The sequence below is a fragment of the Danio rerio genome, chromosome 4 (genome assembly GCF_049306965.1).
Source record: "Danio rerio strain Tuebingen ecotype United States chromosome 4, GRCz12tu, whole genome shotgun sequence".
Taxonomy (NCBI): domain Eukaryota; kingdom Metazoa; phylum Chordata; class Actinopteri; order Cypriniformes; family Danionidae; genus Danio; species Danio rerio.
The window spans coordinates 17841602-17867443 of record NC_133179.1 but is presented as its reverse complement, the minus strand read 5'-3'; the positions used below and the strand labels follow the sequence as shown (position 1 = coordinate 17867443).

Here is a 25842-nt window from a genome sequence, read left to right as displayed (position 1 = left end):
AGGAGTACAAAACTCCATTCACTTTCAGTTGCAGTTCCATCATTGGACGAAAGGTGTCAGTACATCGCAGGTTTTAATACGGCCTCCTAACAGCTGCATGGTGCTTCCTATGCTCATATTTTGTGATTCGTTCACGGCGGCAGCATTTGAGCAGATTCAGGTGTGGTTGTTATTTAACATTAGTAACTTAAAATATGATTGTCTTGTTTAATGCCCTCAAAAAGTTAACAGAGACACTACATAAAACTGAAAGTGGCCGTTGTGTTTTTACTTTGAAAGTGTCGACAACGTATTGCGTCAGTGTGTGTAAAGTTTACATTTGATTCTCCATTAACGTTAGTAGGATTTTGACAGGTTTGTTTGCCTTTTTTCTGTTTGTTTTGGAGGGTTATATTTGTTTATATTATGACTATTTTAGGATTTTGTTGTGAGGTGTACACAATGTTGTTCATAACACGTAAAGAAAACTAAATAACATTGAAAATTCACTTTACGTTAGCTATATAAGCAAACATTGCAGTGACCTTTAAAGTGTGTATGTTCATTTATTCTCTTATGAAAATGCTTAATAAAAGATGGATGAACTCTTGGATTTGCATCTGAACTCTTCATATATCAACTAATTAAATAATATGTAATCTAATATATTTGACCAATTACTAGTTGCTCTTTTCTACAACTTTAATCTAATTAACTCCTGTAGGTCGAGGCTTTCTCTCTTGTCCCGGTCCACCATGGATGTCGGAGTGACCCCGAGACGACACAATCCAGTGGACAGCATCTGCCGCAAGCTGCAGACCATTCAGAGGCGAGACCAAGAAATTAATTCACCCTTTCAGATCCCTAAATTCCAGACAAACAGCTACGACAGCCCTCACTCAGGCCTACGCTTCAACCTGGAGGCCATCCTGAAGAAGCATACTGTCCGACCTGACGACTCTGACTCTGCGTCCTCTGCGGGGATGCTGACCCCCACAGCTTCCCCTGGACCGGGGTCTTCCTGCAACACCCCTCGTGCTCCTATTACTCCAGTCAATGCCACCTATAGCATCACAAGCACATTGGGGACATTAGGCACAATTGGAGACAGGAGAACATCAGGAACCTACAGCAGACCATTTCGGCGTAACTGCTCCACCCCATCGGCCCAGACTGGGGATAATTACTTTAACTTTACCCCACGCTACTCCACACAATCCCAGGGACCTGACACAGATGTAAGGACCTCAAAGATTCCAACTCCTGGGTTGTTCTCATACAACTTGAACTTCTCCTCGGATATTTCCAACATGGACAGTGAACTCGCCTACCCAGCCCTCGTGGTCAAGAGACTTTCACTGGGCGAGGGTAATGAGTCATCTCCTTTTTTTCTGTCCTTTTCATGTACATGTTTTGCTAAAAGTGTTTTCTTTTCTTGGGTTTTGAACAGGATCTCTGTTTACCTCCGAGCCCAAAAAGGAGAGCATGGCAGAGGTCAGTCTGATCTGTGAGGAAGATCTGTTGGACACAATTTTTCAGGCCTGTGACACACAGTGCAGAGGTATACACTTCTCTCCCACACTGCTTTTATGCTATGTAACTTAACATGATGACATTATGGGGGAAAAATATAATGCTTGCTAAGCAAAACTATGCCGATACTAGTTTTCAGCCATATTATGCATGATGAACTTGTTCGTCTTGGTTCTCACTTTAAACTAAGCCACACAAGTGACTAAATGAGATTTTGTTTATGCTTAAATTATGCAGTTGTAACCAAATTGATTTAATTCGACTCTTCACATCTAGAAACCAAAAGAAAATAATTGAGGTAAAGTTGGTTTTATATACACACATTCATTCAGTGACAACTTGTGACAGGGTCCCTATATTGTTTTCCATGGTACTTTGAATATTCAATTAAAATTACATGTAAATACAAAACAACCTTAACACTATTTAATTGACTTTGAACATTGTTGTACTTTGATAGTCAATGGCGGCTGATATGATTTCACTATTTAGAAATTAAAAATAAATTTCTGAAGTAATGTTATTAAGGAGAAAGTCTAAATGTGTGAATAAAAAAATACCTCAGTAAAAAAGTTATAGATATATTTATTCATATAGATTTTTTTTTTTTTTTTTTAAGCAAGCACTACTCATGTAGATAATACTGTTAAGGTATGGTTACATGACAAAAATTCAAAACTGATTCATTTGTGCATGCCTATACACAGGGATGAGTATGGTATTGTTCTTTAAATGCTTTTGTTGTGGAAATTAACAATGCATACCATGTTTTTAGATTTAAAAAAATGTTGTGTAGCCATACCCATTATTCTTAAAACACTTAGATTATTTGCAATTCCTTGAGATTACGTTCAAAACATTTTCCTAATTGTTTTTAATTAACATACTACATTTGTGTGAGTAAATATTTATTATACTATTTACTATAAACATGAAACAGAAGGTCAGGATTTGGTGCTACCAATCTGAAATAATTTGAATGTAGTTTGTATTAATTAGGGATGCTCCGATCAAGATTTTTGGAGCCAATACAGAGTACCGATTCCTCGTCATGGTAATCGGCTGGTACAGAGTACCGATTCTGATCCTTCAAGCTTCATATAACTTTAACACTGCATAAACAGAGTGTCTGTGGGGTCCTAAAAAGCCTTAAAATGTCTTCAATTTCAAAATCTAAATTTTAGACCTTATAAGGTTTTAAGTTTACTGAAATATTGTGTTGAAGGTCTTAAATCATTTTAAACAGGTCTTAATTTTGTCATGTCCATATAAAGGTACCCAATCAGACCCACACCCATCCACTCACTAACGTTCCATCTCAATAAAATTCTTTACAAAAGTTTATTTATCAACTCTATTTACAAACTCTATTTATAAACAAATGGTTTAATTATCTTCCTTACAGTAACATTTGTTTTTAATGTTTTAAATGGCTCATAAGTAAACAATCCTTAGCGTTTAGCTTTGTGTACGTTTAAAATTTCATACATAATGGACTTAAAAAGCTGTTACGTTTTAAAATTGATTTGATGAAACATGTAGAAACCTTGATAAAGCACATTTTCTTTTAAGTGTGATGCTTAAGTGGAGATCTCACCTTACCTAAGAGAATAAATAAAGGATGTTGCATTTAATCATTTAAACATGTACTTTATAACCATTTAGTGTGGACACGTCATGGTCAGAAGCAACTTCACAAAAAATAATAGGTAAAACAGATTAAAAATTTTGTAAGATAAATGCAATTTGGAAACTTTGAAAATGATGGAAGAATAATTCAACATGCGTCAATGAATAAAAAGTTTGGAGTGCATATTTGCTAAAGAAGTTAAAATGCATCTTCCTCCGCTTGTAAACCCGTAAGCAAACACTTGTGATCACTTCACAGGCCAATTTGGTGAGTATTGTTTGAATGTTGTTGCGATTATCGGCTGTTAACGATCTCCGGCCGATCAATACGAGCAACCCTAGTATCAATATTGTTTAACAAAGTCTAAAAGCCTGAGCCTAAATAATAAATGCTGCTTAAAAAAGCTAAAATAAGAATAATGATCATAAAAAAAGGTCTTGTGTTTTGATAAAAGTTTGCAAAGACAATACTTTTCTTTTTCTCTTTAGAGTAGCATACACTGATGATCTGTTAACAGTAAAGGTGTCTCACATTGCGATTTATATAGTCAATTATTGCTGGAAAAATCCAGTGAAGATTTCACATGATTTTTGTTTCAAGTTAGTCACGCTGAACAAGAGAAAGCTGCATGGTATGAAAGTGACTTATGTGAGAAGAAAAAATAAAGCATTTTTTTTTGTTGCCACCCACAAACATTAACTACTATTTCAGTTATATGATTGCATAAAAATTTTGATATGTTATAGAATACTATATCCCTAACATAATTTAGATGTTATTCATCAGCAGGTTGAGAAGCACTGAAAGAACAATACTTGTGGTTTTGTTTGTTTAAACTGAAGTAACCTCAAAGAGCATCTGACAACATCGACTCATTCAGACCCCGCAGCAGTCAGACTTCCCTCTTCTCACAGAGAGACTTAGACCTTCTGATCTGTCCTCATTGAAGTCCTGATCTCTCCTCATGATGTCTCTGACCTGATGTGCTGTGTCTGTGCAGATCAGACCGCTGTGGGAACAAAAGTTTCTTTTATACACCAGCATTCTCACAAATAAATGCAATGGCAACTTGCTGTGTAAGTGAATGCAAAATGAGGTTTTGTTCAAGCACACTTTAAAAGACATTAAAGTAGCAGACTTTTATGCATACTGCTTCAATTTGCGCAGACATAGTCATGGTGACTCAGAACTAGTAGGTGTTGCTTTGCTTACTTTCTTTTCTTAGGTTCTTTGTCGGATGGCATCTGATAAAACCCAGGTCATCTTTGACTGTAGTCACTATAACCATAGTAACACACAGCGTTATGTTGCAGGGAAAGTTTACGTATCGCATATTGTGGACTTCTTAAGACACACCACCTGCCGAAGTTCAGAGGACAGCGGATTGGAGGAGCTCTGCAATATGCTGGACCCAGAGCGCAAGGACATCTCCATAGACCTGGACACATATCATGCCATTATGAAGGAGTGGATTGAAGACTGCCGGAATCAGGGGTATGAAGATAGGCTTGTATTCGTTTCATATTTAGACCGCCAATTCAAAGTGGATTGCTGCATTAATGGTCATTTTAGTTATTCGTTAAATGCACATTTCTGGTTTTGTGTCCATGAAGTGGGTGTTCGAGCCCCTTTTTTGAGTCTGGAAACAGTTTGGAAAATGTTGCAGAAAAACAGAAAATATCTGTTGGTTGTTTTTTTTTGTTTTTTTTTGCAAATGCATTGGAAGCTGTTTTTGTGGCAATCAATGTGCGGTATGTCTTTTGTAGATGTTGCCAACTCAACCAAAGACAAATTGGAGATTTTCATCAGTTTGTTATCAATCAGTTTTGATCACAAGGCCCTTCCTTGAAATATGTTCCTCATGACAATTTTTCAAAAAGATAGCAACCCAACTAACAATCCCCTTTTTTGTTTAGTAAGGACTTAAAGAATGACACTCAACAGGAATCATCCAAACTACGAGACAGTTTATCAGGTGAGATCTTCCTCAAAATGTCAAAAGCTCATTGTTTATGATATTTTTCTTGTTTGTTCTTTATATTAATCATGCTTTCTTTCCTATAGCAAAGAGATCTGCTCTACTAAATATGACCTCAGGTAGCCTAGAAGCATTCGGAGGGGAAGCCTCCAGAGCTGACCTGTAAGTGTGCAAGTTGTTTATGTACAAAGGACTATCGTGTGGTTTGATGCTTGTTTTGATTTTATCTGTCAATCAAAAAAGTGGACACACTTGAAAAGATTATGTGCTTATGATTTTAAAAACCTTTAGGTCTGAAGTCTTATGATAAAATTATTATTTGTTATAGTTAATAATCAAAATAGTTAAATGTAGAATTTGGAAACCCTTGTTATCAGCAACATTTGTTGGCTGTTAGTGAACAGCCAAAACTCATTTGCTTGCACTCATTGACAATGATATAAGAGACTGAACGTGATTCAAAACTCACAGCTAAGTGCTTTTTCATTCTTTGATAAGAAGGAAGGAAGGAAATTGGAAATACTTTTGCAGTGAAATACTGTTAATAACCACTCACTTCCCATCCACACTTCCAAAAGACATATCTGAAGCATGCTTTTATCTCAAACAACAAATATGACAGAGATGAGAAAGCAGAAGTAAAGAAAGCATCTGATCATAGGGACATAGACATTTACCAACAAAATATTGACAAATTTGGTAATCAAAATTACATTACCACTATAAAGTTGCACTGTTAAATAAAGAATATCTGAGACTACTGTATAAACCATGTAGATCTGGATATGCAAGTAGTACACAAAAAATCAACATGATTGTACAGGCAGTTCAGGGTGTTCGGAAAGGTGTCATTTTCTGTTTTTTAGTTACAATCGGTTCACGCATTATCAAGAATATGATTGATACTTGAAAGTTTTATAATACTTCATTTACAGAATAATTGTAATTTTTGAGATGTAATGCAATGCTTTATTTAGTCTTTATGGTAATTTTGTGCAGGGAGACATCAGATCTGGTCTTCTGTGTAGCCGATTTGCAGCTAAATAACCAAAAGCTGCAGGAAGAGGTTCGCAAATTAAAGCAGGCAGTGGAAAACATGGAAGACACCAACCAGAAACTCATCGAGGAAAATGAAGAGCTCAAAACACAAGCTAAAATGTTCAGTACTGATTTCTTCGTTTTTTTTTATATACTTATTTATTTTTACATCTGAATGTTCAGATTCCATAACATGTCTTTAGACTCACTACCATCTCTAATCCTGTAGGGGGCAGCAATTATTGCAGAAGGAGAAGATGCTTAAAGAAGAAGTTGAGGAGATGAAGCTGAGTCTGACATCTTCAGAAGAAAGCCGAGCTCAGGCCGCAGCTCAAAGAAAACAGATGGTGCGACCCTCTCACCTCATTGACGGCAGTTCAAATGTTAATCAGTCAAGTTATGAAACTCATAAACTAATGCAAACAGATAACAAGCTGTATGATCATAATGAGATTGATAGTTGTATTATATTAACCAAGCATATACAAACATTTAGAGTAAACAAATCTAGCTGCCGGATGCACACTATCTTGCTAGTAATATTGACATTGACAATATGTGTTATTAAATCAAACATGAGCACATTATATAACCTTTGCTTTTTTATAGGAACGTGAAAACCAAAGCCTCATATCCAAGATTGCTGCTTTACAAGAGGAGGTATGACTCAGTACATGTAATTAATCCAAATGACCAGGTTAAATAGTCAACATTCATCTCCAATTCCCTTTTTTCTTATTAAGAACATGAAAGTGACCCTGGAGGCAGAGGAACTTCAGAAAAAGATGAATGACCTTTGTGACCTTAATGCTGATCTTCAGGTAGGCTCGGTTTTAGTTCACTCATTCATCATCTTATGCCCCCCCTAAAATACATCTGTTATGGTGGTTAATATTTTTCTATACACTCAGGTTCAAATTCATTCATTTGATGCCATTCTGGCTGATAAGGAGTCATTAATTCAGGAGGTCAGTTATTGCGTATCACTAAAAGAATGATCAAAATAATATCCATGTCACTCTTAATGTACAAATTAAAGCCAAGTGATTTGATTAATTGTGCTTTCCTCCAATCATTACTTGGAATTGTTTAGTGTTATCATTATTCTTTTGGTTATGTTTATATAACTGGCCATCATATAAAATTATATTTGTCCAGTATTATAACAGAACTGACTTTTTCTCCTCTAGAAAAATAAACAGATGGATGAACTAAAGGTGGCCGTTGTGGAGTATTCATCAGTTACAGAGGTGATCTTAAATTCTGGTTTTAAAGGGTGGTTCATACAGCAGCATTTTAAAACTTTTGCTAATGATTAGTTTTGTGAATGTTTGTATTAAAAAAAAACTTTTACATTTTTCATAAAATGCTGCTGATTAGTGTTTAACATCTACTCAATCTATCAACCACTACCCCAAGATGTTTTTGCATGTTTACCATCTGCTAAACTATTCTTTTTGTGATTAAAATGCATAACTTGCGATAGAATTGTAGAATACATATTAAAAAAAGACAAATGTAATGTAAATCTGCAAGACTGGAGAATCGTCTCTTTTTCTCACTCATTTTTGCTGTATCAGTAGTGTGAAAGGTAGTTCTATGCACGTAAACCTTAATAAATGTATAAAATATGATTAGCAATTGTAAACATGAGTTGCTTTTTTCCATATTGTTAAATTGTGTGAAGAAATTGTATTATGAGAAAAAAACATGTTTATGTACATTTATTTCAGCTACTGAGAGCGGACAAGAACAAACTGGAAAGCCAAATGCAGATGATGCAGCCTGATGTGACAATGTAAGAATTGCATGGCAATTTAAATCTCTCATAGCAATAAAAGTATTGGCAAATTACTTGACCTTATTGGTTGCATGCTATTTAGCTAAACAAACATCAGCGATTCTGTCACATGTTCCTCTAGCTGTGTGTGTGTGTATATGTTTCCAGCCCGGGTCTCTCTCTCTCTGTGGCCTACAGACTGAATCAGACGAGTTCAGGCTCTCTTCAGACTGAGCTGGCTCTGGCACAGAATCCCCTGGAGGTTTGTAGTGTGTTTGCAATTCCCTTGTCTATCTTTGTCCTGTCCATGATTTGGAGTGTCTCTTTCTCTCCACTCCCACCAGCACTCATGTGCCGTTCTTAGTCCACCCACACTCACTCCCACTCCACTGCCAGGGAACACATTCAGTAATCCACACCCTCACTTTGCTTTCAGATTTCAGGTTTACAATGAGTGTGTCGACATTTTATTTCACAATTTGTTTTTCAATTGTAATGGCTGAAAACTACAATACAGTAATAGAATTAAAAATATATAAGCCATATAAAAAATGTGTGCTATTAGTTTTAAAAATAAATGTATTAATAGGAATGTGTTCACGTTGTGTGTGTGTGACTTTTGGTCTTTCTTTCGAATAAAACGTTAAACCAAGGTCCAAAGGTCCTAATCATTAAAAATCCCAGGATGTCCTTCGAAATGAGTAGTGGTTTAACCCCATCATCCTGGACAAGTTTGCCCACTGGCCTTAGTCCGACGTGGCCTCTTAACCATCCCTATATCATAATTGGTCCTCTCCATCAATTAGCTACTGTGTGGTGTGTGGTCTGGATGAGGAGATTCCCCCAAATGTGTAAAGCGGTTTGAGTGTACAGAAAAGCGCTATATAAATGTAAGGAATTATTATTATTGTGTGTGTGCATTTGTGCAGGGTTTGGAGCATCTGTCCACTTCTGTCTGTTTTGCATCGTCTCTGGATGAGACTCTAGATCGTGAGGTTCTTCTGCTTCTTCAAGGCCCTACTCCAGAGCAGCTGTCTCTGGAGTTTAAATCTCTGATCAGCAGATTGGTAACTAAACTAGCCAACTATTACACTTGCACAGCTTAAGCACTCTTCACACCGAGGATGGCAACTATTATATTAGTAAATAGGCATTTATTTAAATTGTTCCAAATGTAAAAGGTTTCACAAATTATTTGAAAACTGCAGTCATCAAAGCTGTTGCACCAACAGAATACTGTAAAATTGTCTGCTTTAAAAAGACCTTTAGTATTGTGTTTAATTCACCTACACCTTTTTTTGTGATTCATAATGTTGTAGACTGTTCACAGTGTGTCACACATGAATCGTTTCAGAAAAGGGAATTTAAAGAAGATGGCCTGACCTTTCTCACAGCAATCAGAAGCCTTACAGAGAACAGTGAAACTCAGGAGGCCAACACTGACCTCAAGATGCAGGTGACAGGATTTTATTCGCTTAAGACATGTCTGACAGAGGCAGGAAACATTTTGTATGTGTATGTAGATATGTAAATAAATCATTAGAAAATCTTTTTATAGAGAAATAATTTTGAAAATTACATAAGAACTTCATTTTCTTGTATCTTTTATCAACCACATTGCGTTATTAACCACTTTGCTGGATCTGGTCCCTCTTATTGTGGGTATTCAGTGGACCGTACCAGTACGTGCGGTCTTCCCCGATTGTCAACAATGCAGGCCAATATTTCTCTCACTCCAATTCCCACCATGCACAGGGCCAGTATGTCGGGTCAAAGTAATTCTGACACACCTTAAGATGTCTTGATGAATCATCTTCTGTAAGGTTTAGCTTTTATTAAGCTGTTTATTTAGCTGTTCAATGTTTATTTACTGGCACACTGTGTGTTTTATTTTGTTATTGTAGCTAGTTTTTGATCTTGTGAACTCCATGTAGGGTCTGGAGGTGCAGCTTGAACAGAGGAGGACTGACTGGATTCGCAGTCTGGAGCAGTTGGACCAGTACAGGGACTCTCTGGAGAGAGAACTTCTGAAGATGGCTAGCAACATGCGACGTTCTCGGACCGAGATCCTGCACCTGTCTGTAAAGTGAGTAGACTAAGAAGGTAGCATTACATTTTATAAGCTATGTTTTGATGTTAGTTTGCTAATATTATGGTTTTATTTTTATGTTTATTCAACAATTTTAGTAAAAATCCTAGTAATCTGGAATTTTATGTGAGAGCAAAATATTTTCCCACAGAGGTTTCACTATAGTAATGAATAGAAAACTGTATGGTTTAAAAATATTTTCTACATAAGCAGTGCTGTATTGGTTATTACACTTTTTTGTAGACCTTTTTTTCACCAAAATTTAAGAAGTTGTCTGTTTTTGTCTGCTCAAATGAAAGCAGTCAGATATAATGCAGGGTGTCTGCGAGGTCTTAATGTCTTAAATTTCAAAAACAAAATTTTAGCCCTGAAAAAGTCCTAAATTCAATAAATTATTGGGTTTTAGGTCTTAAATCATTTTAAACAGCTCTTAATTTTCCTATGTCCAGGTAAAGCTACCCTGTCGGGTTGACACCCAATCACCAATAATTCATCTCAACTTTTTATTGCACAGAGATACAATTCACAACAGCTGTTAAACATTTTAAAGCTAATTCTCTAAATCATATTCCCTAATCAGAGAAAGAAAACACATTCCTTTAGATGATCATTCATTAATACAAATACAATTTGCAAAAGTAACCGGCTCATTGGAAAAAAATTCTTAATGTACAGCCTTGTATAATTCTAAAGTTTAATTCATAATGGTCTTAAAAAGTTTTAAATTTGACCCTAAGAAACCTGCAGAAACCCTGTAATGGCATTTCAACTACCTCTTAAGGTGATCAAACTGGACAAACTCAATACATTTTAGACCCCATTTACACCTGTTACACATATTTACTACATTTAAAACCTGGTTTACAGTTAATGTGTGTAAAAGAATGCCTTTAGATTGCAAATGTCAGTGATGTTAATGCAGGATGCACCACGGTATTTCAAAATAAAAACATTTCAGTGGAAGAATTTTTGGGCAAAGCATTACCAATTAAGTCCATGTTCAAAAAAAAGCTTTTGTCAAAGTACTGTTCCAGCTGACCCCCTCAAGCTGTTTTTGGTTCAGTGAAGAGGTGTTTCTAATCTGACATAACACGGTTTTTTAAGGCAGGCAGACTTAGTGTCCTGTAGATAAAAAGGCAGAGGGGCTGTTGTAAGAAGTCAGGGCGGTAAGAGGGATTTACCTGTGTTTTAAGACGTAGGCGAAGGAACAATGGGACACTGCTTGGGCCTGCGGATTGGGTATAGTATGTCCGGCTTTCACTTTGCATCACAGCTCAACACATACATCCTCACAAGTGTTTTTTAAATGACAACATTTTTATGGACCTCACAAACAGTGCCATTTTTTTCTTGCAAATCCTTTCATTAACTAAAATAATATATACTCTTATGGCTACCTCCTTTTTGTGGTTTGGATAGAGGCTCAAGTTTTATGAAGTCTGTTTTTGGGCTGCGTTTTTAGGGTACAAGAGCAGGAGAATCAGAAGCAGCAGTTGAGAGAGGAAGTCGATCGTCTGAAGACTCCGCTGGACAACAGAGAGGCCAGCAGCCAAACACCGGACCACCTACAGCAGGTACTGAGCTTTTATCGAACGCTTGCTTTCACTGCCTCCACATGCTTCAACATATGTGGGCTTTACAACTCGCATCGGGTTTTTGAAACAGCCCTGGGCAAAACAGAAATAAAGATTTTCGCGAGCTTCTGCAGATCACAGATGGATACTTTTACAGTCTCATTACAAGATGCCTGGAGCTGTGTGTGTGTAGGAGGCAAGTGTGGTTTGTGAGCCAGTTCGAAACTTGACTTCATCTTGAACTTTTCTCTAGAGAATAGACGCCACTGACCGACTACCCCACAATGTTCTTATGTTCAGATCTTGCCTCATGTCCTGAGTTTTATACACTTTTAAAAAAATAATTTTTCAGTTTAAATATACCGCAATGCATGATGACTCCAAAAGCTATCGGTTGGAAGTCAACAAGAAACATTTACATCATTGACTGGTGGTGTTGTGTATCTTCAGGTTGTGGAAGAGCTAGATGGTCCCTCTCTTGAATGGGATGAGGAATATGTGTTGTCCGAGTCGCCTCCTCTACAAGAGCTTGGACCTGACCAGCAGATGCTTGAGGAGCTCTGTTGTGATGAAGAGGTACTTCAGGCCCTGAAACAGGAGGAGGAGGAACCAACAGAGACTGTGAGTGACAAAGAGAAGATCACAGCAAAGTCTGAAGGAGAAGGTGAAGCTACATATGATTCTGGAGTGGAGAACGAGGAGCCACAAAGAGATTTCACCCTCTCTCATATGTGTCTACCTGATAAAAAATCTGAAAGAGAATCAAATGGTGAGAAATGAATCGTAATTGTAAGTCCATTGTGGAATTCGGTTTGCAAACCTGGTTCAAAAATTTCAAAGATAAAATCTGAAATTGCAAAATGGAAATGAAGGAAAAGTCTTAAAAGCAGAATTGTTTTGAATGTCAGGACAGGTATGATGGCATTTGCGACTTCAAAGCTGTCTAGTGTAAATGGTCAATCTTATTAGACGAGTAGTCTGTGTCAGATTCCTGGGGCTGTATAATCCTTTTTTTAATCCTTTGTGACACGGGGCAGGCAGTCATCCCTGAAGCTTAAACACAAACTGAAAAAAGCAGGGTCACTCTAGCTCCAGGCCTTTTTTTGGTTTTTCTTTCACCCGTTCTTCTGCCATCTTTGGTCAGTAATGTAAAGTAAACCTTGTGACCTTGTCCCCTTCACTGCTCGTCCACTGCATGACTGCTGACTAACCAACACAGGCATGTCACTTCATAAACCCCAATGTCTTATCATGCTGTAACTGGGCATGACAGTTAGACTCATAAAACTTAGCCAAAAGTGAAGATAACTTTAAAGAAATTGTATATCAGAATAGAGAATTCTTTGCAGAGACAAAGAGAAAATAGAAAGTTTTTGCACTTTTCTTTTAAAGATTGATGTGCTTTTAATATCTTTAATGCCTGCTTAAATATAAGCATTAATTACGGAGTGAGCATTACCCATATTTGAACATCGGTATCTAAATAGTCAGATTAAAAAAAATTCTTAGTCAACTTTGTCCATGACATGATCAAAATGTACTGTTCATATAATGTACTTCAAGTTTACTTTTTTAAATAACAGTTATAATCCAATATTAATAGTATAATCTATTTTTGTCCACCTTATTCCAATGGTGTAACCTGTTTTTCTTGAAACACTATTCAAGTAAAATATGTTAAGACTATTTTTGAGTCTCTTTCTCTTTATTTCAGAAGCTCCATTTGTAGGTGAGGGAGGAGAGCAGAGGCCTTGCATGTCTCTAAAGGTATATATTGGTTTCTTCTATTTATTTCTTATTAACTATCAACTAACAAGTGAAATAATTATTGTTAGTGTGTACATCATTCTGATGATTCAGTGACACTGGATCAACCATTTACACATACTGATATTAAAGAGTGTTTGATACTTTTAAATTCAAATTATACAACATTAGAGTGGCTTACCATGACATTTAAAAACACGTTTTAAGCATGGTAAGCCACATTGCCATTGGTCATTGGGTAAATGTACTGCCTGCAGCATGATGGGAGTTTTACTTGTGGATTGTAGTTCCTAACTGCTTGTTGAAAATTGCATGACCGTCAGAACCAAAGCCCATGCAAACACACACTGTGATAGTACTGCACATCACACCTGAATTGTGCTGTCACAATTTGCATCTTGATTGTCTTAACTATGATTTTTTTTTTCCCAAGTTTTTTTTATTTGGAAAAAACAGCACCCCTTTCCCAGAACACTATTTCAAGAACAATGTATAATCAAATGTCCATAGATAAAATAAAAGATAAAAACATGACATGAAAATATGACACTAGTTACTTTTATCACATATTGCCATGTTGTGTGCGTCCATTTCCATCCATTCCATTTGCCAGACCTTATAAAATGTCTCAACAGACCCTCTGATAGGTACTGTATGCTTATTTTCCCCAACTTAAGATTAGACATGACTTCTCTTATCCAGTGCTTATGTGTATGTGAAATAAGGTCTTTCCATTTAAACAATACAGTATCTCGATATGTCTTCTAGCCAGAATATGTATGGCTAGAATATGTATTCTATATGTGCAGCAGAGTAGCAGGAGCCTGCCTACACCGATTGTATATGGGATCTATGTCAGCATTGATCTTAGAGAGTCTGACTTTAGACCAGTGCAATTGATGAACAATTTTGAATTGCATTACAGCATGCCTGAGGCATATGGATGATAAGAAAGTTCCTTGCATTATTTTGTGCCAAATTTTATCTGAGATTGGTTCATCTAAATCTGTCTTTCATTTATTTTTAAGTAAGTCTAAGGATGCTAAATCATGTGAATCATTCGTTAATCTTGCTTATAGTTTGTTTTTTGATTGATTTACATAAAAAAAAGTTGTGTATATTAAAGAAATAGGGGGAAAACACTTTTGTATGAATAATTATTTAGAAGTATCTAAACTCTTCGTCTTTGGGGAGTCTTTCTCTCTGGCAGTGTAGAGGTTCATTTTCACTGGCCTTCTCAATCTTTTTCTGGCCACCACAGGAGGAAGACAGACTCCCAGAATGCACTGGGCCTGAGGACGCCCACGAGCAGGCTGCTCCTCTGCCTCACACCCACTGTGAGTGTGCTGGTAAGAGCTCTTCCTCTACCCAGCCTTCTCTGCTAAATGCTTTCTATCAATTTAGTAACATATAGACTAAAAAATATAATAAAGAAATAAAACCCTTTTCATGACAAAATGCTCATTTTAGGAACATTTTCTGTTTCATGTGCATATTCAAACACACTTTCTAACCCCTTCTACAGGTGACCAGCCTTTGACCTATGACAACCTTGAGGTCACCTCAGTCAAAGACCACATTTTATCTACTGAACCTTCCTCCCTTATGACCTGTGAGTTGGTATCTCCCTCCACAGGCCATCCTGAAGTTGGTAATTCCATTACAGGAAGGTGAGATAAAGCACCCTGTGTTTTTTTTAATGTGTGTGCACATTAGATTTCCATACATCTTCATTTGCTTGTGGATTTTCTCTGGCTCCCATAAAGTGCTAGTTAATGATTCACCAAAACAAAAAAATGATGGTCTACTTTCGTTCGAAATGCTTCCCCACATACCCAAAGATCAAATTTGCTAGTCAAATGTGTGTCCTCTTCCTGTGTGTTGGGCTGTTTTGTGTAGACCTGCTAAGGAGTTATTACTACTGACAGAGCCTTGCTTTGCATGCTGCTCACCATGCACCTGTTTGGCCAGACTCGGACAAACGCCCCTTGCAATGCTATACTGGATCTCACAGAACAATATTACAGTTACTGACAGCAGTTGAGTCCTAAAAGTTCAGGAATACAGTACAGCAATTTAGTGACGAACTTTCTCTTTCCTCCCGGGTCAGGACCGAGCAGCTTGTGGGCACAAACGGAGAACCCGAGGAAGAGCGTTTGACCACCGGAGCCGACATGAGTGACTTGCAGGTCAGTTTGAGGAAGCTGATGAAACCAAGGGGAAGCTTGTTGCATCTGTAGCACCGCTAGCTCTTTCTTCCACTTCCCCTTTTGTTTTTCTGTTTCTTTCTAGTTTGCTTTTCTCTTTTGTCATGTTCCTGTGTTAAAAAAAAAAAAAAAAAAACTTCCTGTCTGGTGGTCCTTTGTAGTAAGAGAGTAAGCTATCATTTCTGCCGTGATCTAAAGGAAAAGCCTGCAGGGGGTTGATTTGAGAGGGTTCGGGATTTCGGTAAGCAGGAATGACTTCTCATGAGAGAGGACGTGCCCCCACCCTCTAATCGATGTGATGCGCTTCGGCTTTCTGTATTTAGAATTGCTTTGCGTGAGCTGCTTTGCAAATTTATATAAGCACCTGGCATCTGACAACATGGTTTTGTTAGTGTAATTTCACACTTGCTTGTCCAGGATCAGATACAAACTATTTTTAATAATCTGCAAAGCCAATGTTTTCCACGGGCATATGCACTTTGTTAATTGCCTCATTGTTGACTTGTGTATGTTGTTAGTTAATGATAAGATGTGAGATGTTCAGGTGCACTAGGCGTGCAACCAAAACAAACTGTACTTCATCTGATGGCTTTTCTGCATTCCACTTCATAAAGAGTAGGCAGTGCTATACGTCTATGAATATGTACTATATTATATTATTAGACATACAGTGCTCAGTCTAATTGAGTACAACTCATTTTAAAAATGAATATTTTTATCCATTTCTCAGGGAATATGGGCAATGTATTTTGGTGCATTTAAACAGATTTATTAAAATTACATTTTTAGTCACTAAACATATTTAGAAATTTAAAGATAATACAGTTTAATTCATGCAAAAAAATTGCCAAAATAAATTACAAACTACAAATTAGCATCTAAATTGTTTAAAAAATGCTTTATTGCTTTTCCTGATTTTTCCTCTTTTTAAAATCTGCATTTAATATTTCTTTATAGAAATTTGGGTGTACTAGTTTTTGGAATGTTATCTTAATTTATTTTGTTAGATAAGCTCCAGAGTTGGTTTCAGTACTGATTAATCTAATGTATATGCACAAATATAATATTGTATAGCTTCCTAGTAAAAATATGAATTTAAAAGATGGATTTATAAGGGGTGTACTTATTTATACTCTGTTATATATATATTCTGTTTTATACTTATAAAAAAAAAAAATTATTAAAATTATTTTAACTTTGATTAGAAATTTATCTCGACCAAATAAAGCACCATAACAGTCTCTAAAGAATCATTTCGCATTGAAGACTAAAATAAATAAATCAGATTAATTAAAAATAATTTACCAACACAGAAATATATTCAAGCAGAAATCAGTGATTTTAAATATTAAGTAATATTAAATAAATGTTAACAGTATTTTTCTTGGTAAGTGTCTACAGACAATTGCTTTTAAAATTCTTAAAAAAAATTAAAAGTTGTTTATAAAAGTTGTGCTTAACTAAGTTTGCTTTTGTACTCTTAGTACTTTAGTGTTAAAAACTAGGCATAGGACGATAACCGTTTTCGAGGTATACAGCGGTTTGGAAAAGTCAAGGTTTTAAAACTGCCAAAATTTACTGCTATACCAGGTGTGCGTAAGACTTTTTTATGCACTTTTCTTTTGTTTATTTTTTTGATACTACAGTATCTCCAGCAGAAAAGATATCCAAAAATATTTTTTTTTTTATTGTAAAGAAGTCAGTGTGCAGATTGATTTGAATTTTTCAGCCTGACATGTTTGATGTTACAAAATATTATAAATATTTCTCAGAATAAAATATATTGTGTTCAAAAGGAAAATATTTTTGTTTTTACTTAGACATTAAAAAAAAAAAAAGAATATATTTTAGAGCAGCGATCGCAACACCGAGAAACCATGATATATTTAACCAAGGGGATAATACCGCCAGAATCATATACTGGCCCATGCCTAGTGCCATCCATGGTTTGATCTGCCTTATTTAGCTGTCCATTTTACCAAACGACAGATTGGACACCCCTTTGACGTCAACAGAAAATATGGGAAGATTTTCATAAGCCTATTTACTTTACCAAACCAACTTTGCAAAGTGCAACCAACCAATTATTCACACATTTGTTTCTTCCCTGCTGACTGTGACTCAATCGGAACAGATCTGGTGTTGTTTGTTGCTTCTTTAATTGTTATTTTGCTTCAGTTTTATGAACTTGATGATCAAATATTCTGCTCAGGCTGTGTGTGTGTGTGTTTTTTTCATCAGTATGTTTGGAACAAGTATAGCACTTTTTCACTCCCACTTGAATGAACTCTGCCAGTACAAGTGCTCTCCTCCTCCCTCCCTCCGTCCCCCTCTCTTTCTGTCACTCCCTCTCTCTCTCTTTCTCTGTCTTTACCATCCTCTCTCTCCCTCTGCCAGCTGTAGAGCTCTCACACACATTATGTAAGTATCTAGCACTTCTCTCTCTCTGTAAAGCAGAGAGTAGCTCTTATATTTCATCTGCCATGTCGTAAGACAGGTATGGAGCTGTGTGTGTGCTTTGCTTATTTGCATATGCATTTGTGAAATCTACTGTCTGTATGTGTTGGTGCTCAGAGTGTGTCACTGGGTCATAATGCCATACTGTTGTCATCTATAGAGACTGGGCGAGGGACAGCTTTCTAAAGTATCCGCAAAATCTGACAAGTGAGTATTTTTCTTTTTTAATTGATTTGTATTTTACATTTGAATTGCATTGGTTGATGTACTGATTCTTAGTGTTGTTTTGTCAAGCATAAAAAAAGTTGTCATTTAATTGCGGGTATTTATTTGTGTAGGAGTCTCTTGTTGCCTGTAGCAGAGGAAGAGGAGGCCATGCCAGAAGCAGTGGAGGTGACGTCAGCTGGGGTGAACTCACCAGGTAGGAGGAAATACACCTGAGGAAGTCGCTTTCTGACATTTTGAAAAGGCTTTTAGAGTGTGTTTGTATTTCAGGAACAATCTGGAACAAAAAAGATGGTTTCATACCCGTTTATGATACAAATGCGGTGCAATTTAGAGATTACTTCTGCTGTATAATGTAATAGACAATATAAATAAACAATTATTTTGATTTTTAAAATGAGTTGGCAAGTGATGGCACAAAGATAAAGCCATTTGTTTTCATTGTTGACTGATGCTTTGAATATATTTACAGAAGAATGATTAAATCAGTGTTTATTTATTAGACAAATACTTGAAGCCTGCATTCCATCAATTACATTTAATAGATTTATATTTAGCTTTATAATTGAATCTCCATGCCTGCTAAATTTTGTTATAATTTGAGCACTAGTGAGCTGCAGTGTTATTTTTAGCTAAAATAAAATGTGTAATATGACAAGCTGAATTAAATTGAGAAGTGTTGCCTAAAGCAGCTAAAATAAAATAACTTTTAGTTGAAGTGCTAGAACTAAACATGTAAAAGAAAACCTACTAAAGATGCAAAAATCTCTACTACTACTACTACTAATAATAATAATGAATTTTATTTGTAATGTGCTTTTTTCAAACTCTAAGCGCTACAAGGCAAAGAACTATAAAATTGTGAATAAAGAGTAAAACTTTACAACAATGAACAATACAAAATAAACAATAAAAATACCATGAATATGTTGACAAAGATGACATGTATGTAAACCTTTTAAATTAAAATGGAAACAGAGCATTAAAGCATGTGAATTCACATATTAATAAATATTATAATTATGAAAAATACCAGCTGCAAACTGCCTACATAAGGAGTGAACTAACTAAACTGGTAACTCAGAGTCTAACTCTGTTTAGGTTGCAATTTTTGGTGTCACATGAAACCTGACTCTCACAATTGATCGCAGTGGAGTTTGGTGTTAAGAAAACTGCAATAATCCAAGAATAAAATATTGTAGCATACAAATAGTACAAACTTATTATTATTAGTATGGTATTGGGTCTATGACATCAGTCTCTCACCTTATCTGCTTAGCAGCTCACTAGGTTTCAGAACAAAGCTATTTTGCCTCAAAAGTGTCTCTTCTCCTTTCTTTATACCCTTTTAAGACAAACACAAGACCGGCAGTAAAAAGACAGTGGTCACATCTGATTCAAACTCAACTGGATCAGCTGACTCACTGAAGGATCCTTCTGAAAAAGTGAAAGACATGACCTTTGACCCTGCTGCCAGCGAGGATAACATTCCAACTGTTCCTGCTACACAAAGCCCGAAGAAAGACCCCCTGGCCTCAAGGAACAAGCTCAAGAAGGTAAGAGACCCTCTTGCCAGCATAAATGAGCTAAAAGTATATATTGAAAAGCCAGGAGAGTCCAGTCCAACCTGTTGTGCTAGATGCTTTCGTGAAGTTCTTGAATTTTAATTTAATGAAAAAATATTTCTACTTTATTTTCAAAATTGCATCCTTGAAAGAAAAGATACAAATAAAGCTACTTAAGTGTGTACAGTAAGTTATGTATTATAATTATTATATTATATTATTATTATATATTCAGTAATAATGTATGATACGCAATCAGTAACTAAAAGTAAATCAAATTAAATATCATCTGTTTTAGTTTCCCCATAACATATCTTTTAACAATAAATATAGAAAAAGGAATGAAAAGTATAGGTGTAAATCTATTATTGTGCCAGTCACTATAAACGACATGTAAATGTCAAGCCTAAATTAATTTATCTAAAGAGAAACTGAAACTAGCACCATGTGGTCAATGTGCTAAACAAACACTTGTGTCTCTCATTCTGCACCAATACACATGGACAGTTTCTGCATGTTTTGCTTGCTTGACATTGGTTATTTCATATAACCTTTGATAAATTCAATATTTAATGATAAATTGTGATCTTAATAATCAACATTGATAGCATAGCTTCTAATGCCCAGTACAAAAACTTCTATTATAAATGTGTTGGATGTTTAAAGTCAAATGATCTTTTTACAGGAAATGAGCAGCATGGAAGTCATCGAGGAACAAAAAGCTCAAGAGGACGGTGAGCCTACGGTGGTCACAGAAAAAGAAGGTAGATAAATAGTCCCCATGCCTGCATTTTTTTCTCATCTCCTTTTTTTTTTTTTTAAAGATGTTGCCTTGATATCAATCTCCTATCCTCAGGTGACACATCTGTCAGCTCTGAAAATGCCAGTGATTCTACCAAAGATGACAAGAACAGGTTATTATGGCTTGTGTACTGAATTGATATCCATACATTTTAATCTGATTCCAACATGTCTTCACATGACTCGCTTGACATATTCATGTTTCTTTTTAATCTGAAATTTCATCTGCAGCCTGTCGCCAAGTGACAAAGAGATTGAGGTAAAGTTGTTTTTTTCATTCAGTGAAAAGATGAATCTACATATATAGGAAAATAACAATCAAAATTGTATTGAAGTAGTTAAAAATTCATAATAAGCACATTTAAAAAAAAAAAAAAAGAAAAAAAAAAAGGAAATTATTAACTAATTCCTTCAAATGAAGTAGCAGCATAATTGTGGAGAAATTTCAAAGAGATCTGAATAAAGGACTACATTCCACACTACTGAATGAGCATACTAGTATATCAGATTTCTCAGTGTGTGAAATGAATGTTTCTAGAATGTTTATAGTGTGTTATCCTGCAGGCGGAGTTCCACCGGTTATCTCTGGGCTTCAAATGTGACATGTTTACCCTGGAGAAGAGGCTACGCCTGGAGGAACGCTCACGGGACCTGGCTGAGGAGAACGTCCGCAAGGAAGTGATCAGTTGTAAAGCACTACTGCAGGTCTGTGTCAATTTTTGCACTCTTTGGAGTTACAAAAAAAGTAAAAAATGCATGTATACACTGCTCAGGACATGAAATTCTTATAATATTCCCCTAAAAGAAGTGTCCTGAATTCCTCTATTTGGATGAGTAGTGTGAACAGACTGCACTGTTTTGTTATATAGGCTCTAATCCCACGGTGTGAGGAGGATAACCAGTCTATGGAGATCATCCATCGCGTGCAGAAGAACTTGGAGATCCTTGTCCAGTCCATGACCAGAGTGTCCAGCCGTTCAGAGATGCTCGGGGCCATTCATCAGGTTTGTTTACTCAGAGTGCTGAAATTGCTCACTAAATCCTGGCATAGCCAAGAAGCTTGTTTACTTTTCAACTTCCTTGCATGTGTAGGAGACCAGAGTGGGCAAAACGGTGGAGGTGATGATTCAGCATGTGGAGAACTTGAGGAGGATGTACACTAAGGAACATGCAGAGCTGCTGGAGCTCCGGGAGAACCTCACGCCGAATGAGAGGTCCTTTGGGTCACACAGTGAGAGGGGTATGTCATAACCATAAACAAAAATGATACCAGTTTAGCTTGCGTCTTAATCACATCGTCGTTATTTTGTGCTTGCAGATGATTTTAGAAACAAGAAACAGACAACATCAAACATTTTTAAAGTGAGTAAAGATGCACAACACATCACATTAAGCTTGTAAATACGCTTTTAATGTTTATTTGTACTGATTTCTATTTGTTCTGTACAAAGACCACTAGCCGACGTATTAGTATAGCCACCATTCCCCGCAGTATTGGAGGACAGACCCATTTTGATATGGTGAGGAGTTTATAATCTTGTAATATAGATGGTTTTGGTAGACATGAAGTGGAATATCTAAAAAAAAAACGGTTGTTTCTAATTCACAGCCCAAAGACATGGCAGAGACTGAGGTGGAGAGACTCTCTCGAAGGTCACCATGGTAAGTGTGTGAATTTTATTTTGTCATGGCGTATAAAAAAAAAAAACACAGGAGTCCCTGTCTTTCTCTATTTATTTTCCAAATTGGTGTTTACCCAGAAACAAAAAGCATTCATTGGCTGACACTTTTATTAAAAGTACTTAAAGTACATTCAAATTCTACACTTATCAGTAGCTCTATGGAAATTGGACCCTTGATCTCTGCTGGAGTTGCGTGCTGATTGTTTTTATAACCCTGTGCATGTTTTTGCGCTGCGAGAGAGGATGTCATGGTTGTGTGTCGACCGCTTTACAGGAACATGGCAGCCAAGAGGCCACCGCTAAAGCGCTTTGTTAGCTCTGGTACTTGGGCCGACATTGATGAGCCCACTCTGATGAATAGGTAAGGTCACGCGTGAAGAACTGTTGTGTACCTTCCGTCTTTCGCATTCATTTCATGTCAAAACCATAAATCCAGTGTGCCACGGAAAGGTCAAGTCATGTAGAGCAACAATGGAGGCTTTGAGCCAAGATGGTGGGCACTCAGTGCAGTGTAAACTTTGCACAGGTATGGATATGACACAGAATCCCACTCGGAGGAAGAGCGCAAAGAAGAGCCAGCGTCGGACAGAAGGACGAGCTTAACAGAATTAGGCATCAAAATCACCTCCTTCATAATGCCAGCTAAGATGTTAGTGTACCTACCGCCTCCGTTGTTTCTCTGCTTCAGCATTCAGGCTTTTTCTTCAACAAATCAAGGGTTTCCTGTGAATAATTTTGCAGTCTTTTGCTCTTACAGTTAAGCTGTGGAAATCGTTTTGTTTTGAATGGACACTGATTCCTCTTCAACACAAAATGAAACTACCACTACATGTTTTCTGCTATAATCGTCTGCAATGCCTAATCCAAGCAGCCTATCTGTGGTTTCAGAGAAAAATGCTTAAGTCTTTTTTTTCTATATTGGTGGACTGTTGTCAATGCACACTGATCCCACAGTGTACTCACATAGTCTGGACTGGAATATTTTCCCAATAGCTGGACAAGTGGTAGACCGATAACTTAAGCATAGAGCAAGATGAAGAAACTGTACACTACTATTCAAACGCTTGGGATCATAAAGCTTTCATCAACATGCTGTTTTTATTTTTTATTTATTTTTTTTTTTTACTTTCAATGAAAATGAAGGGAATTTAGTAAAATAAATTAGTTAAATTAAATTTTAGTAAGTTATTTAGTTGTAGTAATATTTTACAAAAAGTTGGTGGTTCATTCCGCTGTGGTGACCCCCTAGTGTATTTATTAATATAAATGAAAGGTAATAAAATGGCAATAAAACTCATTCCACAAGATTACAGAATTGACACATTTAAGCATGAAAGTAAAGAAAAAGCCTGTATATTTTTAAACAAACTTTATTAGATGACCTCAAAATTGACCGCAGTTTGACCTATATATATTTACATATCTGTAGGCCCACACAGAATCTGCCTATGCAGAAATCCAGATTTTAATCCATCGTTCATTTATTTACTTAAATGTGTGTACATTTATATTTATTCCCTTTTTAAATTAGGTTCACTAATATATTGTTATGTATAAATCATTTTCATATGTCTTTTAGTAGAGAAATTATATGAGAGAACTACTCTTACCAAATTAGTGGATCTAATTGGATTTGCATTGTAAACATTAAATAAATGTATTTTTTTATTTTATATTTTATTTATGATACCCCTAAATCATTCCCCATAAATCTGGTGATTTTTATTTGTTTAAATTTATATATATATATATATATATATATATATATATATATATATATATATATATATATATATATATATATATATATATATATATATATATACACATATATATATATATATATATATACATACATAATTTATTTTATTTTTTTTTACAAAATTCTATGCAAAAAATTGCAAAAAAAAAAACAAAAAATTTCCGCAGATTCTATCTGGCCCTACTTGTAGGTCTATCAGTCCAGAACTATATATGAACATTCACATGTGTCATGTTTATCTTTTACTTGTCAAACATTGCTTTCAGCAGCAGCTGTCATTTCTCACATTCCTCTGAATGTTCAGCATTTTCTCTTCAGGTCGCCTCAGCCATCTCACCTATTCAAACTTTTGTAATCCTTTGTTGTTGTTTATGAACTACTTTGTATATTTTCTAATGGAAATAAAGCCAGAACATCCTCTATACAAGTTATGTGGCGAATGCTTCTAGCCAAGCAAGTCTAATTTCATGTCTTATTGATTCCTAGAGAATGCACATGAAGTATTGACAGTGAGATCACACAGTTGCTGTGTTTATTGCCAAGTGTTTGTGTTCGCCTGCTTGTAGAGTACGTTCTGGCCTAAAGATATACACTTTTTCTGCAGCTCTTTTCTGTTTTAGCATAACAAAATTCACATTGCTTTCTGCTACTGTAGGTATGCTCTTGTACGTACTTCTTAAAACTTTTATTTTACTCTTCATCCTAGTCCCACCCCCAGCCCAACAGATAACGCTCCACCCAGCCTGATGGAGGGGAGGCCTGCAGTGTCCAGAGGTGCCAGGGGGATTTGGATTTGGGTGGCCTTATTTGTAGTTCTAGCTGTTCTACTGGCTCTGCTGGCGAGTCTGATGTTACAGCCTGCAGTAGATGCAGCACCTGTGGGCACCGGGGACTCCTGGATGACCATCCAGCAGCTTCTGTGGCCCTATACTGGGCTGAGGCATAACGGCCAGCCCCCTGTGTGACACCAGGGGGTCGGCAAGGCTGCAGTAGCCAGTATTGACATTGAGAAAAACTCCTACGGCTGCAAGAGCTGTAATGCAACACTGCTGCCTGTCCATCAAACAGAAACTCTTTGTGACCATTTCTTGCTGAAGGTAAAGAGAAATGTGGGCGTGTCAAGAGAGATTTGCTGAAAACTTCAGACTGCTTGGATGCTGTGTACACAAACTGATGTGTTGGCCACGTATGTTAGAGGCATCGCATGAGACACTCACACAGTGGATGCTTAGGATGGAGTGGATGAGCCAACTGCAAAAATGTGTCGGTTGTCTGAAAAGGCTGCCGTTTTTAAAACCTTTGAAATAGATCAGTGTATTTTTATGAGTTGTTTGAACGAGTATTGAGATTGAGAGATTTTAAAAAATATATTTTTTGCTTTTTTTGTTAATTTATTGTTTTACAGTTTTATGCAGTAGATTTTTTTCTGATTATTATTAATTGTTACGAACACTTTTTTTAATCCTCATGAAATTGTTGGTTTGATGTTCACTGTTAAAAGTTCATACATGTCTGTATGTTCCAAAGAGGGGGGAAAGAAACTTTGCACAATAAAGAAACTGATCCAAATCATCTCCCTTTTCACTGCAGGAAAACTAGCTAAATGAACCATGACTCATGAGCAGTATTGGGCAAGTTACTTCAAAAATAGATTTAATGACTAATACATGAATGAAATAGCACTTAATTACTTCTCTAATGTCTGAAAAGTAACATAATTGCTCCATTTAATTGACTCAATATTACTTATTTATATGAATAGCATAGAAAAAATT

General features: G+C 36.2%; 1 protein-coding gene across 18 annotated transcripts in view; it reads left to right on the top strand.

Moving 5' to 3' along the window:
* The window catches only part of lrmp (lymphoid-restricted membrane protein), a 29262-nt gene extending 3626 nt beyond the window's left edge, over positions 1-25636 (top strand). Inside the window, exons 1-38 of one of the 18 annotated variants that reach the window (XM_073946491.1) lie at positions 103-160; positions 704-1347; positions 1430-1540; positions 4456-4636; positions 5059-5117; positions 5207-5282; positions 6120-6278; positions 6388-6505; positions 6768-6818; positions 6902-6979; positions 7070-7126; positions 7349-7408; positions 7892-7956; positions 8107-8200; positions 8868-9005; positions 9293-9394; positions 9873-10024; positions 11490-11601; positions 12052-12370; positions 13316-13368; positions 14630-14705; positions 14894-15038; positions 15479-15557; positions 18193-18239; positions 18371-18453; positions 19611-19813; positions 20508-20586; positions 20679-20736; positions 20855-20882; positions 21188-21328; positions 21493-21627; positions 21716-21863; positions 21942-21985; positions 22075-22143; positions 22233-22285; positions 22580-22666; positions 22832-22954; positions 24774-25636. In XM_073946491.1, coding sequence (XP_073802592.1) covers positions 735-1347; positions 1430-1540; positions 4456-4636; positions 5059-5117; positions 5207-5282; positions 6120-6278; positions 6388-6505; positions 6768-6818; positions 6902-6979; positions 7070-7126; positions 7349-7408; positions 7892-7956; positions 8107-8200; positions 8868-9005; positions 9293-9394; positions 9873-10024; positions 11490-11601; positions 12052-12370; positions 13316-13368; positions 14630-14705; positions 14894-15038; positions 15479-15557; positions 18193-18239; positions 18371-18453; positions 19611-19813; positions 20508-20586; positions 20679-20736; positions 20855-20882; positions 21188-21328; positions 21493-21627; positions 21716-21863; positions 21942-21985; positions 22075-22143; positions 22233-22285; positions 22580-22666; positions 22832-22954; positions 24774-25032 — 4455 coding nt within the window. In that variant the 5' untranslated portion in view covers positions 103-160; positions 704-734 and the 3' untranslated portion in view covers positions 25033-25636. Of the gene's footprint in view, positions 1-78; positions 355-703; positions 1348-1429; positions 1541-4455; positions 4637-5058; positions 5118-5206; positions 5283-6119; positions 6279-6387; positions 6506-6767; positions 6819-6901; positions 6980-7069; positions 7127-7348; positions 7409-7891; positions 7957-8106; positions 8201-8867; positions 9006-9292; positions 9395-9872; positions 10025-11489; positions 11602-12051; positions 12371-13315; positions 13369-14629; positions 14718-14893; positions 15039-15478; positions 15558-18192; positions 18240-18370; positions 18454-19610; positions 19814-20507; positions 20587-20678; positions 20737-20854; positions 20883-21187; positions 21329-21492; positions 21628-21715; positions 21864-21941; positions 21986-22074; positions 22144-22232; positions 22286-22579; positions 22667-22831; positions 22955-24773 lie in introns of those variants that run through there. The other 17 variants (XM_021475075.2, XM_073946492.1, XM_073946490.1 and 14 more) reach the window with 17 other exon arrangements.
* The last annotated feature ends 206 nt before the right edge of the window (positions 25637-25842 follow it).